Here is a 15210-nt window from a genome sequence, read left to right as displayed (position 1 = left end):
TGTTGAGTAGAGTAATTCTATAAGGACCCTGGTAAGATCTTCTGATTCAAAGTGACCTGCATACTTACCCATTTAAATGAAAAGTCAGGAAAGGGCAAAGAAAGGTGAGAATAGAGGAGAGTGGCCAAAGCCTGGGAGGACACAGAGAGCCCATAAAAACCTTATTTATTCCTTTAAAATGTAAACACTTGCTTTGAAAAAAGAAATGAGATGCTAGAAAGGGCAAGCAACAAAGAATGAAATAAACCATGGGTTGGTATACTATAGCCCAAAGTTCAAATCTGTACCATTTAACTTTCGAGCTAAGAAAGGATTTTACATTTGAAGAATAAAATTATCTCTCCACGTTGAATCAAAGTATTAAACTTTAGAACACATATAGTTAACTACAGACAATAAAACTATTACACATACCTTTACTAAACAATTCCTGTGTCCAGGCACAGAACCATTCACATAGATTATATCGTGTTTTGTGTTTATCCTCCACACCTAGGGAATAAAATGAAAATTAAGTTTGAATTATTTTGAAATTTGCTTTCTACAATCAAATAAGGGCAAATAGAAGCTTCAGTAGTGAATGTTTTCATGAATTTAGGCAAAGGGCAAGGACAATGATCACCTGTCCACTACTGTTCCCTCTAAGAATCAAACAAGCTAAAATACATTATACCCCCTTATAATACAAACTGCAGCAAAACACATGTATTGTATACATATGATATATATGTGTGTGTGTATACACCCCCCCCCCCCCCCAAATAATCTATCTTACATATACAGTAGCTTTTTTTCAAATACGGTTCAGATTTTTTTGGTGGACCTTGGCACTGTCAACAATTAAAAAGCTAGAATCTAACCAAACTTTCTTGAAGTTGTTCAAGAAGCTATTAAGAATGCTCTCAAAGAGTAAAGCAAATAGTGTCTGTACTTTGCTTGGAAGAAATGATCTCCTTTCAAGTTATAGAGGTTGAGAATTAATTTTCCTGGTACCTTTTAATGACAAAAAGCTTTGTTCCTTCTCCTCTCTTGAGAGAATTATTTCATTATACTTAATTATATCATCACACCTAGATTCATAAGAAGAGGACTAACTCAGCACATGAAAACATATAATCAGGGTTCTATAGGCAAACACTTTTCCATTCTACAACCAGTTGTATAAGATCTGAGGATTTAGAGCTAGACAGGAAATTAGAGTTCATCCATCAATCATCATTCTTCATTTTTTATTTGAGGAATGTGAGGAGGCTCAGAAAATCTATGATGTACCTAAAATTGCAAAAATGTTGTTTAATCATCAATGGCTTTGAGATTTACTCTAGATCTACTCTAGATTTTTTTTTTAACCTTTACCATCAGCCTTAGAATCAAAACTGAGAATTGGTTCCAAGGCAGAAGACTGGAAAGGGCTAGACAATGGGGGTTAGGTGACTTGTCCAGGGTCATATAGCTAGGAAGTGTCTGGGGTCAAATTTGAATCCAGGATCTATTCTCTAGGCCTGATTATCTACTGAGTCACCTAGCTGTCCTTCTAAATTTTCTTCTGAAATTTAATTGTAAGACTAATATTTGGATTCATGAAAGCCATAACAATGATAATACCTTGAGGCTAGTTTATAAGATACTGAAATAAAATTAAGACTTGTTTACAAAATATTTAGAAGTTTTAAAGATATTTTTTGCATAAGTTAAAATGTTTCAAGTTTAAACTGAAGGACAATTAAACAATTTCAGATCATTACCAGTTAGAACTCAACTTGTAGAAAAAACAATTCAATTGGTAGATTCTAAACACTAACGGAAGGTGGGTAGGGCATTTCTATAGATTTAGTAATGATCTATACCAAGGAAACCCAGAAATTTCACCAGGAGATTCAACCATCTGTATATCATTTGGAATGATATTAGTGATTTGAGGATACTTAAAAAAAAATTTGTCAATTGTATACAATTGCAAAAGTGAGACAAACATATATGTTTGTCTTAGGCCAGCCTTTTAAAAAATGCTAAATGCTTAAGATTTAAAACATTTTTAATAAGTAAAAGCAGTAAATCTGATATACTTCTGAAGGGAAAAACTACTAAAAGAACATGCAGATGTATTTTCTTTACATATCTAAAACTCACCTTTAAGCCAAATTCTGTTCGATATCTGTTACCCATTTTACCAGGCATTTTCTTTCCAGGCCAAACTCTGGCAATATCCTATTAAAAAAAAGGAAAAGCAATCAGAATCTGGTATTTTCTTGATTTCTAAGAGCATTATTTAAAATTTAAAACACACTACCAAAAGGTGTTACACATTGTTTCCCCTCCCATTTTGTGAAATATCTTTATCTTGATTCAAAATACACTTTGTCTAAAAGGATTATTTTTCTAAATTACAATGATAAGAGAAAAATTAGATGAGAAAGGGATGAGATTTTACTAGAGATATCAGTGACAGATTGTACAACAATAGATAGTTGCCTAGCAAAACATTAGGAAAAGGTAATAAAAGAAAATAAAAAGATCTACATCCAACAAAGTCACTAACAGACAAAAACAATAGCTTACTCTCCTGGTACAGGCTACAGTAGACATGCCCTTTTAAATGATCTCAATCCTCTCATTCATTCTTTTAATGTTACTTTTCTCTGGAGGCCAGGGTGATTAAAGGGCAGAATTCATTATTAAGATATTGAGTTTACTTGGTTCATTTCTGGTAACATCGCATTCACATAATCAAACAGCTTCTCCCAATCCAGACAAATATGATTCTAATGCTGGCTACGACAGAATGAAAGGCCATCTCAAAGAGAAGATGTGCAGACCTTCTCTCAAGCACATAAATTCTCAAGGCTTAGAACTTATTCAGGTGATAATAATAGAAAGGAGGAGACTCCAGGAGAAGGTTGTACAACAATATTAGCTGAGATGAAGCCCCTAATGGCAACCTCTGAAACACTAACTCCTGCTCCAAAATCTACCCAGAGGCAGCAGCCTGGGAGAGGAGAGAGCAGGCTGACCTTCAAGAAGACTTGGCTTCAAGTTCTGCCCCCTCTACATCCTGGCTATGTGAGCATGGGCAGCATGCCACATAGGTGATTTCCTAAGGACTTAAGGAATAGATCTGTGGTGTTCTGCGGGGGCCCAGGAAGTGCCCATCTGGAGAATTTCTTATACTGCTGAAGTCACAGATCTGACCAAGAATGTAGATCTCATTTTTGTTCCCCAATTTGGGGTAATTTATAAAATCTAGTGCCACAGAGACAGACTAGCCTCCCTTCTCCCCTCAATGGCAACAGGAGCAACAGTTTCTATTTCCCATGTGAAATGGAGGAGGCCATAAACAAAGAATCTGCTATTACAAGGTAAAGAAGCAATATAATTTTCAAGCTATATTAGGAAAAGATTCTTTGGAGACTGTGGGCTCCAGCACCTCCATGGAACATGACTCACATCTCTTGGACATGGGCATCCCTCTGCAAAGCACTTAATTTGGGTTCCCTCCCCACCAACTCTCCTCCTGGGTCTGCTGGCTTTGCAACTGGGAAGAGTAGGAAGTACCCATCTGTATTGGCTTCCTCTTGAGCTAAAAAATGTCCACTATTCTTTGTCTTCCCAACAGAGTTGTGATAGGAACTAATTTTTTAGTGTATACATTAGTTTATACACTTAAATGTATACACATTTTCTTCCTTTTAAAGGTTAGTTTTTGCACACAGTCTCTATTCTGGGATAGCCTAAGTTTGGATGAGCAGGATAACAAAAAGGAAGCTGGCTCTCCAGGATTGGTTTAAACAAAATATACAGAAAAGCAGGTAAAGATTCACTGTTTAATTCCTCATCCTATGTTTATACCTAAATTTAGGATGATGTTCAAATAGCACAGATTCCCCATTATGCTCTATTTATTCAACTTCCACGCTGTGACATCCAGGAAAAGGTGAGATCTTGGTAATAAGAGAAAGTATGAATGTATGCAGGGAGTGGGGAATTGTTAAAATAATATTAAAAAAAAAAACACCCAAGCTCACCTCACAGATTTCCATTCCTCTCTTAATGGGCAGCTAATCTCACAACACACAAATGGCTGACTTAGGAAAGATAATAACTATGGGTCAGGTTAAAGACAAAAGTTGGGTCACTCTTTTGTTTTTAAACCACCCTGGACAACATTTTCTTTTCTGAATTTCCCCTTTTTGATCCCATTTTCTATTTTTTCCATTTCTTCTTTCTTTATCTCCTCCAACAAAGGAACAAAGCCAGATTTGGAGACAGAGAACCCTGTGTTCAAGGTCACTAAGTAAATCTCCCTGGGCTTCAGTTTCCTCCTTTGCAAAATGGACTGGACTCCACGATATCCCAGAACCCTTCCAGCTCTTAAATGTATGATCCTGTGATTCTGAGTGCTTAGCTTTAATCTTTATTCCAAAGTAGTCAATTTTAGTGAGTACAAAGAGGGAAAAGAAGGGGAAAGCAGAAGGGGTTAAAAGCTCTGGGTACTCCAGGTAGCCAAACAACTTTTTAGTTAATCAGCCTTCGATAAGTAACCTTCCATCTTATGCTTTCACAAAGAATGAAAACTGGAAGGAATGGGGCAGAAGCCCATCATGAAGAACACCCAGCCCCAAAACACTCTAGAATTTTGGGTTAACATTTTGCAATTTGATCCTTTGAGCTTCTATGTAAATGCTTTATTCTTCTTGAAATATTCAATAGATTCCTAAAATGTCAATGTTGGATACTGTCTTCAGCTGTGTCAATCAGGATCCTTCATGGTTTTTTTTTCTCTTGTCCATAGATACCTTTGAACATCTCTTTGAAAGAAGAGCAACTGAATACGCTAGAAGGCTTCATTTGGTTGTTTGACCATTTCCTACACGATACGCAAATGCTCAAGCCCAACTATCCCTCATTTGTCTACATGACCAATCTGCTATCTTCTCCTACCATGCTTTTGTTAGTGATGTCTTTATGGTTCTTACACATGAATCATCACGGACCACAGGCTTAGTCTAAAATCTACTTATAAACTCTGGCTTGGATTGTTTACTACCATGCAACATAACTGGGATAATTCACTCTATTAAAACCAGTAAAAAGATAGGTTCTGGTCACGGCAAGAATCTTGGAATTGCTTAAAAGCATTTTGCAGTTCTCCAAATCACCATCATTTTCTTTTCATTTCTAAGTCCAGCTCACTATCCATGTACAGCATTAATCTAAGACACACATGCTGATCAATTAACTAAAGAGTTTATTCAATTCCATGTCAAAATTTGAACAATGCTGAATGCAGAATCCATGGATGTGGGCTCAATTTTTGGCCTCTCCATTTAATCACCTGGTTGCCTGGAAACAAGTCCCTACTTCCCCGAGCCCCAGGCTCCTCATCTTTCTATAAGGAAGTTGCACTAAATGCCCTCTGAAGTCCCTTTGAACTTCATATGTAAACCTTTCATTCAGTATAAGTTGATCCACTTTATTTTTCCTGTTAGTACAATTTTGTAAACAACCATGAATTCAACAAGAAGGCACTGAGCTGTTTCATCACTTAGATACAAAGAACAAAACAATCTACAGAACTTCTTTTTCAGTAAGATCAATTTGGCTATTCAGATTCTTAAGATTTAAAGCAGTAGAACATAAGGTCTGGCAAGAACTACAGAGAAGGAAAGCTGCCCAAAACACGGTTGTCATATGATGAATATCTGAGCCCTCAGCAACTCATGAATACTATAATGGGGATAGGGGAGGGCTCTGAGTTGCATCAAAGGCCTTTAACCCCAACATGGACTAAATATCAGTCATTATAAATGGTGAATGAACAGAAAAATATGCCCATATTAACTTACACCAGTTGCTATCGCTCCAGGCCTTCTGTGGGTTTTGGTCTGACCATGAGAGGCAGGTTGTCCTTTAAATCCCCACCTTTTCATGACTCCTTGAAAACCTTTGCCAATTCTAGAACAAAACAAAGGGATGTCAGTTTAAATTCTGAACAAGCCATAGAAATCTCTCAACTCACTTAGCTGATGACATCCTTAGAATTTTAGCAAAAGTCATTACCTTTCAACTGCCTTAGTCTAGAAGTTCTTAAACTTCTAATAACCCAACAAATTATATTTGATAATTAACATACCCTTATTCTTATACAATATAATGAATTTTATCTTGCCCTAGATTGTCATTCAATGTGAAAAAAACTCACTATTCATTTTTGTAATGTAAAAAGTATGAAACCATTATTTTACATATACGGTTGGCTTAAATAAATCTGATAATCTATATATTATAAAATTGAACTAAAACACTATCCACCATAACACAGAAAGAAGTGTTTGAATTTCTGAAGTCAGAATCTTTATACTGTAATTAAAATTACAAATAAGAGAATTTTGAATTAAAATTCAAATAAAGTAGCTTTTAAAACTACAAATCACTGACTTTATTTTCCCTATGCATTTACTTGAACTATGTAATATTATTGCTAAATACATAATTCAGAAGATATGTGCATAAAAGTATTAAGATTGCCATGGTTTTGTATGCTATTGGAAACAACAAAATGAAATTTTCCTAAGTATTTTTTATCCTAATCATGTAAATTATACACTTAAAAGAAATGAAAGAATAAGTTAGTATTACAGGTTTTATCTTCATAGATTTGTAAGGGGAAAGAACTAGAAAGCTTGCTGAAAAGAAGAAGTCTCTCTTAATCAGGGGTGTCAAATTCAGTAAGAATGGGGGCCAGTAAACCATATATAACAATCCCTATGGGTTACATATTGATTTAGACATGGTGACAGAATCAAATCTGAATCAAAATGCTAAAATCAAATCATATCTAAACCCACAAATGGAGAATGCTGTGTAAGAACTGTGAAGAATCCTTTTGTAAAGTAAATAATTGCTTTTCAATTTATTTGTTTTGTAAGGTCTAATTTTTATATATGGAGCTTCTTTCAGTCACAGTACATGAAAAGTACATGTCATGATCAACCTACAAGCATTTGCTCAACGCCTATGTAAGTGATGGTCAGAACTGCACAATCAATGCTCTGTCAGATGCCTGACATGAGGAACCTGAGAGAAGAATAAGGCATGGACAGTCCCCAAAGGAAGTTTGTAATATTAGGGAAATGAATAAAAGGTAGTAAGTTAATGGGCAAATTCGCAAATGTAATCTAGCCCACTGTCTTAGGCCTAGTCAACTCTGAAACCAATTCAGTGTCTATGTGCAGCAGCTGTCCAAGACAAATATACTGATGGACAAGCTTTTGGGCTGCCTCTTCATCTACATGTCAGTCACTGTGTTTGATGATCATGGACAAGTGACCAATTAGCTATCAATTCAAATACAGAAAAAGAGACATGTATTCCTCCAAAGGATCTGCCGATATCTTGTAGCTTGTCTAGTATAAAACTCAGAGTTCCAAAGACAGCAGCATCCTAGGGATGCTAATGTTTGCAGATGACTTAAGATAGGCTAGTGTATGAATAGATGCTGTTTTAGAGAAATCCCGAATGATGCTGCCTTTAAAGACACCTTTCCACACTTCTAAAAAGCTGAGGCTGTTATAGAATCACAAGCCATGATTTGTATTAAGTTAGACTGTTTTATACCCTGCTCATTTTCAGTTACACACATAACTAGGAGTATGCACAATTCTGTATTACCTTTCTTGCTTCAGAATCCAAAGCAATACTTTTTTTTCTAATCAAAGGGCTAAAATAAGCACTTGACAGTTACATAACAAAAAGCCTGTACCCTATGGCTAGATGAAAGAGAATGACTGAAATCATGAACAACATCTAGGGCAGAAGAAGTGTCAAACTCCCTTCAGGGTTCACAAAAAAAAAAAAAATTCACCTAGGCCATAGCATTATTCTGCATCACCCTCACCTTCCAAAGGAAAAACATAACACTGGACCTAAAAATGATATTCTCATTAAGAAAAAACATCTGCCTAGATTTTTACTGCCTAATATTTGGAAGAGAGCTTTAGAGATGCTTTAAAGGTAATTTTAGCTAAACTTATTCTCCTAAAAAAACTAACTCTCATCTTTCTCTCCTCCCCCCTCCCTCTCTCCCCTCTACGTAAATTAAAGAAGATAATTTAGTTCACTTTAAGAATAAATGATCTAAGATGACAGTGGTACACTAACAATACTAATTATCTGTGCCTAATTACAGACTGTTTTTCAATCTAAATGTTCTACTACATACAATGGAAACCTCTTCAATAAATAACTTTGAACAAAAGGATAAGAATCAGACTTGCTAAATTATTGGCTTACTTGAGAGAACTGCAAAGAGTGCAGAAGCCTTGATTTCTGAGTGTTGCAGGTATTATGTGAACTTAGCATTTTTAACCATTCTTTTTAGACAAAAATAATAACCTTTACTTTGTTTAAATAAAAAAAAAACAGAATAACAAGCTTCTAAGACAGCTTCAGATCAAAAGTTCTAACAACATAGGGGAAAACGGTGTAGGATATTAGATCTTAGAAAGTAAAAACAAAGGCTGAAAAATGGAAATTAGCTGGACATCAAGGGATGTTCAAACAGCATAATTATGAATTCTTTTCTAACACTTGCAAATAGTCTACTAAGAAATCCTCCCCAGTACTTCACAGAGTATTTGGCAAAAGGAAGGTGCTTTACTAAATGTTTATTGATTATTATATGTACATCTTACTCTTTTGGTGCAATAAGTCAACTGACAATCTTGGGGAGCCTCTCATGCCAAATCCTTGGCTAAATGGACTCAATATGAAGAAGAAAACAAAACTTGGATTCAAGCTTCCACTTACTAAGGGAGAAAACATGGGCTGTGTGTGGGTGTGGTTATTTTTTTTTTTTAAATCCTTCCCCTCCATCTTAGCATAAATACTAGACAATGGGGGTTAAGTGACCTGCTCAGGGTCATATAGTTAGGAAGTGTCTGAGGCCACATTTGAACCCAAGGCTTCCCACGTCTAGTCCTAGCTCTCTATTCACTAAGCCATCTAGCTGCCCCCTTGTGTTTATTTTTTTCTAAGTATATACAAAAAAGTATGAGTTTTTTTTTTTCTTTTTTGAAGGGGAGGATGGTCTTACAGGCAGAAGTTGGAACTTGAGCTGAGTAGTCACAGGAAAGGGAATCCTAAGAGGCGGTGGTGAGCCTAGGGGTGGCCTAGGCAAAGGAACAGAGGCAGTGATGGTGTGTCATGGGTAAGCCAACAAGGCCAGCTAGCCCAAGGCATATAAGGCTGGAAAGGGCTTGGGGCCAGGCTGCCGAGGGCTCCTTAAGGGAGCCCCAGGTAAGAGGGAAGCCCTGGAGGAGGGACCCATCAGACCTGTGCTTTAAGAGATTCTCTCAAGGCTACAGGGAAGACTGACTGGGGAGGGAGAAACCTCAGCAGAGACAGCAGAAGGTAATCAAGTGAGAGATGCTGAGGGCCTGAACGAGGACAGGGAAAAGAAGGGGGCCTCTCTGAGGGAGCTGGTAGTAGAATTAACAAGATCTTGCAAGGCTATATACTGAACGGGGAAAGAGGAGGAGTGGTTGAGGAAGAGGCTAATGATGAAAAGTCCTGATCTCTGGGAAAGGTAAAATGATTTGTTCAAGTCACACATAGCAGGCAATGTGATAAACTAACCACACCCTAGACGTCCACTGATCTTTACAAATAAATGGCTATGCTTTGAAGAAGGTCTGAAATGCTGACCTTGAACAAAAACAAAACAAAAAGCTCCACAAAGTTAAAGTAGCCCCAGACGACAAAAGATGGTTGCAATCAAGAAAATCTACCATGCGTTGATCCTGAAATGCATTGCCCCCAAATGCTTTGCTCAGGTGATTTTTCAGAAAAAAAAAAAACTTTAATAGATAATAACATTCATTTAATCTTTGAGCTACTGATTCATTTTAAAAGTAATTTTTAATCGCAATTGTTAAAGGACTTCAAGACTTTATAAGACTTGCAAATGCTACTATTGGGAAGTCTTCAGAAGACTCAATAGCACATGTCCTGTCCCCTACATTCATCCCTGTACAGGAAAAAGCTGTGAGGACGTAAGGAACCAGCAAGCTGTGATATTGGTATCCTTTTTGTTCCATTTAAAAATCCATTTACTGGGGGATTAACCCATCTTTAATACTTCAATTTTTAACCTTTCTTCAATCCCTTTAGAGACAGTGAGATCAAGAGAAAAAGTTGGAGAAGGAATTCTAAGAGCTGAGCTTTCTTCCTGGTTCTGCAGGACAGTGACCTTCTTGAGTCAGGCCTTCGATTTATGAATCTGAGTTTCCTTGATTGTAAAATGGAGTGTTAGTCTCTTGATCTCTAAAGACTCCTTCAGTTTTATTAGGGGATGATGCTTCACAAAGTTGACAAAAAGCTGTCGCAACTGCCCAGATTATTCCAATGTACAAAAACACATTTAGTCCCATCATTTTTTTCTTCCTTGTTTTTCACATATTCTCAAAAGTGCAGAAGAGTGGTGAATAATTCTGTTCCATGCTGGGCTGCATGGCAGATCCTAATTCAAAGGGATGACTACTTAAGAGATGCTATGGGTGAAATGTTGGCGCTGCCAAGTAACTCATACTTGTATTATAGACAATTAAGCTTTCAGATTTCATTTCCAAATAAATAAGAAGCAACAGTGAGAACATAAAAGGAATGTTCCACCTATCCCCACGACATGACCCACCTTCTACATATAAAGGTCACAAATATATCATTATCGTGGATTCAAAGTTCATCCCGAGAACTGATAGAGCACTGCTTCATACATATGGGGAAAGTGGGTTGGCTGGGGGAAGAATCACTGTTTTCTAAAGCCCTAGATGGGAGGGACCTGTATCCAACACTCCACCAAGAACTCTACCTCCACCTCTACCACAAAAATCATATCCCAGCAGGCAAGTAAAGAGTAAACTTCTTCACACAAATGATAAATCAAACTGGCAGAATTTGATACAATGGAACCATTCCCGTTATTAGAACAGGAATAAAATCTAAACTTTCTGATTTTTGCTTTGTTTTTGGTAAAAACTTTTACACAAACACTGCTTTTTGTCAACTATTTTCTTCAAGTTGAACTCCAAGTGAGTTAGTCATATTTCAAAGACTAGGACTTTCCAAATGCCTTATAACATATGCTATCATAATCCTTCTATCAGAATGTTTGATATATAGAAGACATAGCATTTCTTTTATGCTGTCTCAATATAAATTTTCTCAAAGCATTTAGATGAGAAAATATCTATATTATAAAAATACTCGTGTTGAAAATATGGATAATCCCTCCCACTCAAAAGCAGTTCCAATGAAGAATTGTCACTCAGGATTTGGCATATTCATAAAAAAGCATGTTTAAACCTATCAGTGAATTTTTATTAGACTTGAAATATGAATTTAAATTTGACCTCTTAAATAAAGATGTGTCCAAAATGATGACAATCAAAAAATAAAGTACCTCTGAGCTGATTTCATGTTGCTGGTAACAAACAATCTATTAAAAGCACTTTGCTTTCAAGAATGGGTGGCCTCCGGCTCCACATACACATTTAAAAAAGTTATAAAAGACCCTGAGCAAGTAAGTCACTTAATAACCCTGTTTGCCTAGCCCATGGCCCTTCTGTCTCTTAAAGTTACTAAGACAGAAGACAAGGGTTAAAAAAAAAGGCTACAAGTAATAAAAAAAAACAAAAAAACTTCTACCTGATTTTTTATAGTCTCATGAATAGCTTCAGGTCTGTTGAAATAAAGTAAGTAGATCTCACTGGCACCATGGTAATTTCTGCAAAATGCAAGAGAAAATTCTTGCTTCTATATGTTTAGCTCAACAACTAAATTTGAAAGACAGTAAATATTGGGAAAATTTAGAAATGTTGGAAGACTCAATTTTTCTTGAAGGCAACTATCACAGTTTTCATTTCACAATCAAAACATGAACATTAGTATTAAGGAAAAAAACAAGGAAATTTGACTTCAGTTTCAAAACATTTTCTTCCCTTATCCCAAGAAAAGGGCGATACTAAATTAGTCAAATTCTAAAGAATTCAATTTTCAGGTTCACTTCTTTAACCCAAGTATTAATTAATTATTATTATTTTAATTATTATTATTATACTTTATACATTATAATGTATATATATATATACACATTAATATACTCATTTTTACAAAGAATGCTATTTGAAAACCTGAGTAAAGAAATGAAATCCTATTATTTTCTTTAATGAAGGCATTTTTGTGTTCTCAACTGAACAAATTTAAAAGTAAACGAGGTTGCTGGTATCTGGTCCAATTGAATATAACAAGGACAATAAAACCAGATCCACTAGAAAGCCCATTTTAAGTCATATTTTTCTAGGATCTCTGCAACCAGAAAGGCCTCAAATTCAGAAGTTGTTAATTTGTTTTTTTTTTTGGCCATCAAAAGAGACTGAAATATCTTCTGGCCTAGAGACAAGAAAACATGTGTCCTTGAAAAATGGCTATTTGCTTATATTTGTAATGTAACCAACTGAGGCCTGAATTTCTTCATTTGAAAAACCAGAAAGTGGTCCTTGATGCCCTCTAAGGACTACTTCAAAGGTCCTAAACTGACACATTAGACCTTAGAAAAGCCGAAAAACTAGATCAGACTCTGGAGCCAAAAAATAAATAAGAAAAGAAGGGATTGGAGGCAGAAAATGAAGAATAGCATTTTTTTTTTAAATAGAGTAAAGATAAGAAATAGGTCCCAGGAGGTTAAGAGAAGAAGGCTGCACAGCAAATACTGACCCCAACTATATGAGGGCTGTGACCACCTGAGGTGAAACACCTTGGAGAGTCATCTATTCAGCTCTTTTTCAAGGGCAAAAGGAATTTTCCCACAAAGCAGATAATCATATTTTTAGAAACACACATTAAAACTTCCACACAAACCATTTCCTCTAGTATTTCATCACATGTTTTCAGGAAGGAATGGAAATTATCTGAAAAGGCTCTGGCAAACCAAATCCTTCCCAGAGGCCCTGCAGCATGGAAAGAGAACCTGAATCAGGAGACCTGGGTTCAAATTCTATCTTCACTATGTACTACCGGTATAACCCTGGACAAGTAAGTGACTTAATCTGCCCTGTGCCTAAGTTTCCTCATTTGTAAAATAAGGAGTTTGGACTACAAAAGAGGTGTGAAACTTGCAACTTCCAAATGAAGGCAGGCCACAACACCTTGTGTGAAGGGAACCCCTTCCTCCTAGGATAATGAACTTTCTGCTCGTCTGCACCAGCCCATTGGCTTGGCTGGAACATTCCAAACAGAGAGACTTTGGTTTCTGAGATGTGCTGGACCAAAGCACAGGAAAAGGACTTGACATGGAGGAGGACTATACAAATGAGACCCTGGAGTAGGCTGGGTATTTTCTCTGGAGATTTTTGGCCGGGAGCTTGTCTGCGATCTGGCGTCGGTGACTTGGGCAGAAGACACTCGTGGGCTGGTTAAGACTAGGGTGGCAGGCTAGGGAATATTTTTTCTATTTCCTTCCCTCCTTATTTCTTTCTTATATATTAAAATTAAATTGTTAAAAGCTACTATCATCCTTGTGACTTAAGGGTAAATTATTTTATAAATGGCGACCACACCAATAATCTTTTTTTTAATTAATATTATATTTCCAAACAAATTTCTAAATATTACAACTTCCAAGTGCTGCCCATACCAAATTAAAATATTATTCCTATTGGGTTTTAATGCACTCATGTATTAATAGAAAGAAATAATAAACATGCATGCTTTTGAGTCACCATGCAGCCCACAGGGATCCTTCTGTACAGTTTTTAGCAACCTCATTTCTATTCAAGTTGGACTCCAAAGGACACAGGCTCTCTATGCTCCCTTTAGCTCGAAATCTAGAGTCTTGGGATCCTCGACTCCTTGGATTCACGATCCTAAGCAAAGGGTAGGCCAACACCACTCTCTCTTTGCAGACCGATTTCACATTGCTCTGCTCTCACATTTCACATTCTAACTCCATTCTCTTACTTACTGTAGCCAATGACAGGATGCTTTATCTCCCATCTATCTTTTTACCTTGAACTCTTAAGACTCCCTCAATCCCCTTTTAAAGCTATCTCACCACAAAAATTGTATGAATCCTTGAAATATAGGGAATGCCCCTGCCCTCATCCATCCCAGCACTTGACTTCCTTGGTGTACACACAGAATCTGATTTTTTATGCTGTTGCCAAGTTAGGCAATATTCAGAAATTCACACCAGTATCTTCACCTGTTTAGCATGAATTTCAAAAAGGAGGAGAAAGGCAAAAGTGGCATTTTTCTAATTAAGATATTTCTTCTGGTTTTGTCACTTATTTGCATAAGAAACTCTCAGGTGAGAAAATGAACTTGGCCCAATGCAGGACAACCCATCCTGATACCTGGGGTCTAACAGATCTGCCTGGAGCCCTAAGGGGGGAGTCCCACAGCTGGTGTATGACAAGGTGGGGCTTGAACCAGGTCTTCCCAGCTCCAAAGGAGCTCTCTTGATGCTTCTTCTCAGTCTAATGCTAACACTAAAAAGAATCAAACTATCCTCTGAGTAACAGATGCCTCTGAAGGTGACTTTTCATGCATATTTCATCACCAGAATGGATTTGGGGTTTAGGTTGTTTTTCAGAACAGATTATTTGCTCAAAACACACATACGCACACACCCTCTCTATAATGTTGCCTCTTTCTTAGCTTTATTTTAATTTGTTTAAATCTTAACTGAAATCAGTGACCTTCACATTCCAATGTTTAAAAACATTCATGTTCAATAATATTTACGCATCAGATTTTAAATGAGTTTTTCTTAGTGGCATATAGATGTGTGTAGGAGAAGAATGAGAAGAAAAAGAGCAATTAGGGAGACTTACGTTTTGGCTGTGACATCCACATACTGTCCAGGGCGAAAATGTGCAGCATACAGAGGAGTGCCTTTATAAAGGAGAAAATTTCTGTGAAATTTTTCAATCAGGAGAGACATCATAATCAGAATAGGATCTGAAATTTTTCTTCCATGCCTCAGCTGGCCTAGAAGATGCCATCTCCATTGTGGCCCATTTCCTGCATCATTCCATTCTGAGGAAGGGCCTAGAACTGTGGGCTCTCTCTTCTCCTGGATCCATAGTCTGGAGCCTCTGTACTTGGCCCAAGATCTCCTCCAATACCCCACCCAGATGTCCCATCAGTTCCCTT

General features: G+C 36.8%; 2 protein-coding genes across 3 annotated transcripts in view; one reads left to right on the top strand and one right to left on the bottom strand.

The window, feature by feature from the left end:
- Positions 1-5848, top strand: part of NEK11 (NIMA related kinase 11) — a 388343-nt gene extending 382495 nt beyond the window's left edge. Inside the window, exon 17 of the transcript XR_001625257.2 lies at positions 4790-5848. The gene's annotated coding sequence lies outside the window, so the exon portion shown is untranslated. The remainder of the gene's footprint in view (positions 1-4789) is intronic.
- Positions 1-15210, bottom strand: part of MRPL3 (mitochondrial ribosomal protein L3) — a 36030-nt gene that overhangs the window by 4773 nt on the left and 16047 nt on the right. For both annotated transcript variants that reach the window (XM_056800252.1, XM_007505108.3), the window contains exons 6-9: positions 14889-14949; positions 5844-5952; positions 2131-2208; positions 415-492 (exon numbers count right to left, since the gene is read on the bottom strand). In XM_056800252.1, coding sequence (XP_056656230.1) covers positions 415-492; positions 2131-2208; positions 5844-5952; positions 14889-14949 — 326 coding nt within the window. The remainder of the gene's footprint in view (positions 1-414; positions 493-2130; positions 2209-5843; positions 5953-14888; positions 14950-15210) is intronic.

Source organism: Monodelphis domestica, chromosome 5, assembly GCF_027887165.1.
Source record: "Monodelphis domestica isolate mMonDom1 chromosome 5, mMonDom1.pri, whole genome shotgun sequence".
NCBI classification, from domain to species: domain Eukaryota; kingdom Metazoa; phylum Chordata; class Mammalia; order Didelphimorphia; family Didelphidae; genus Monodelphis; species Monodelphis domestica.
The sequence above is the reverse complement of the archived record's forward strand: the minus strand, read 5'-3'. Positions and strand labels throughout refer to the sequence as shown.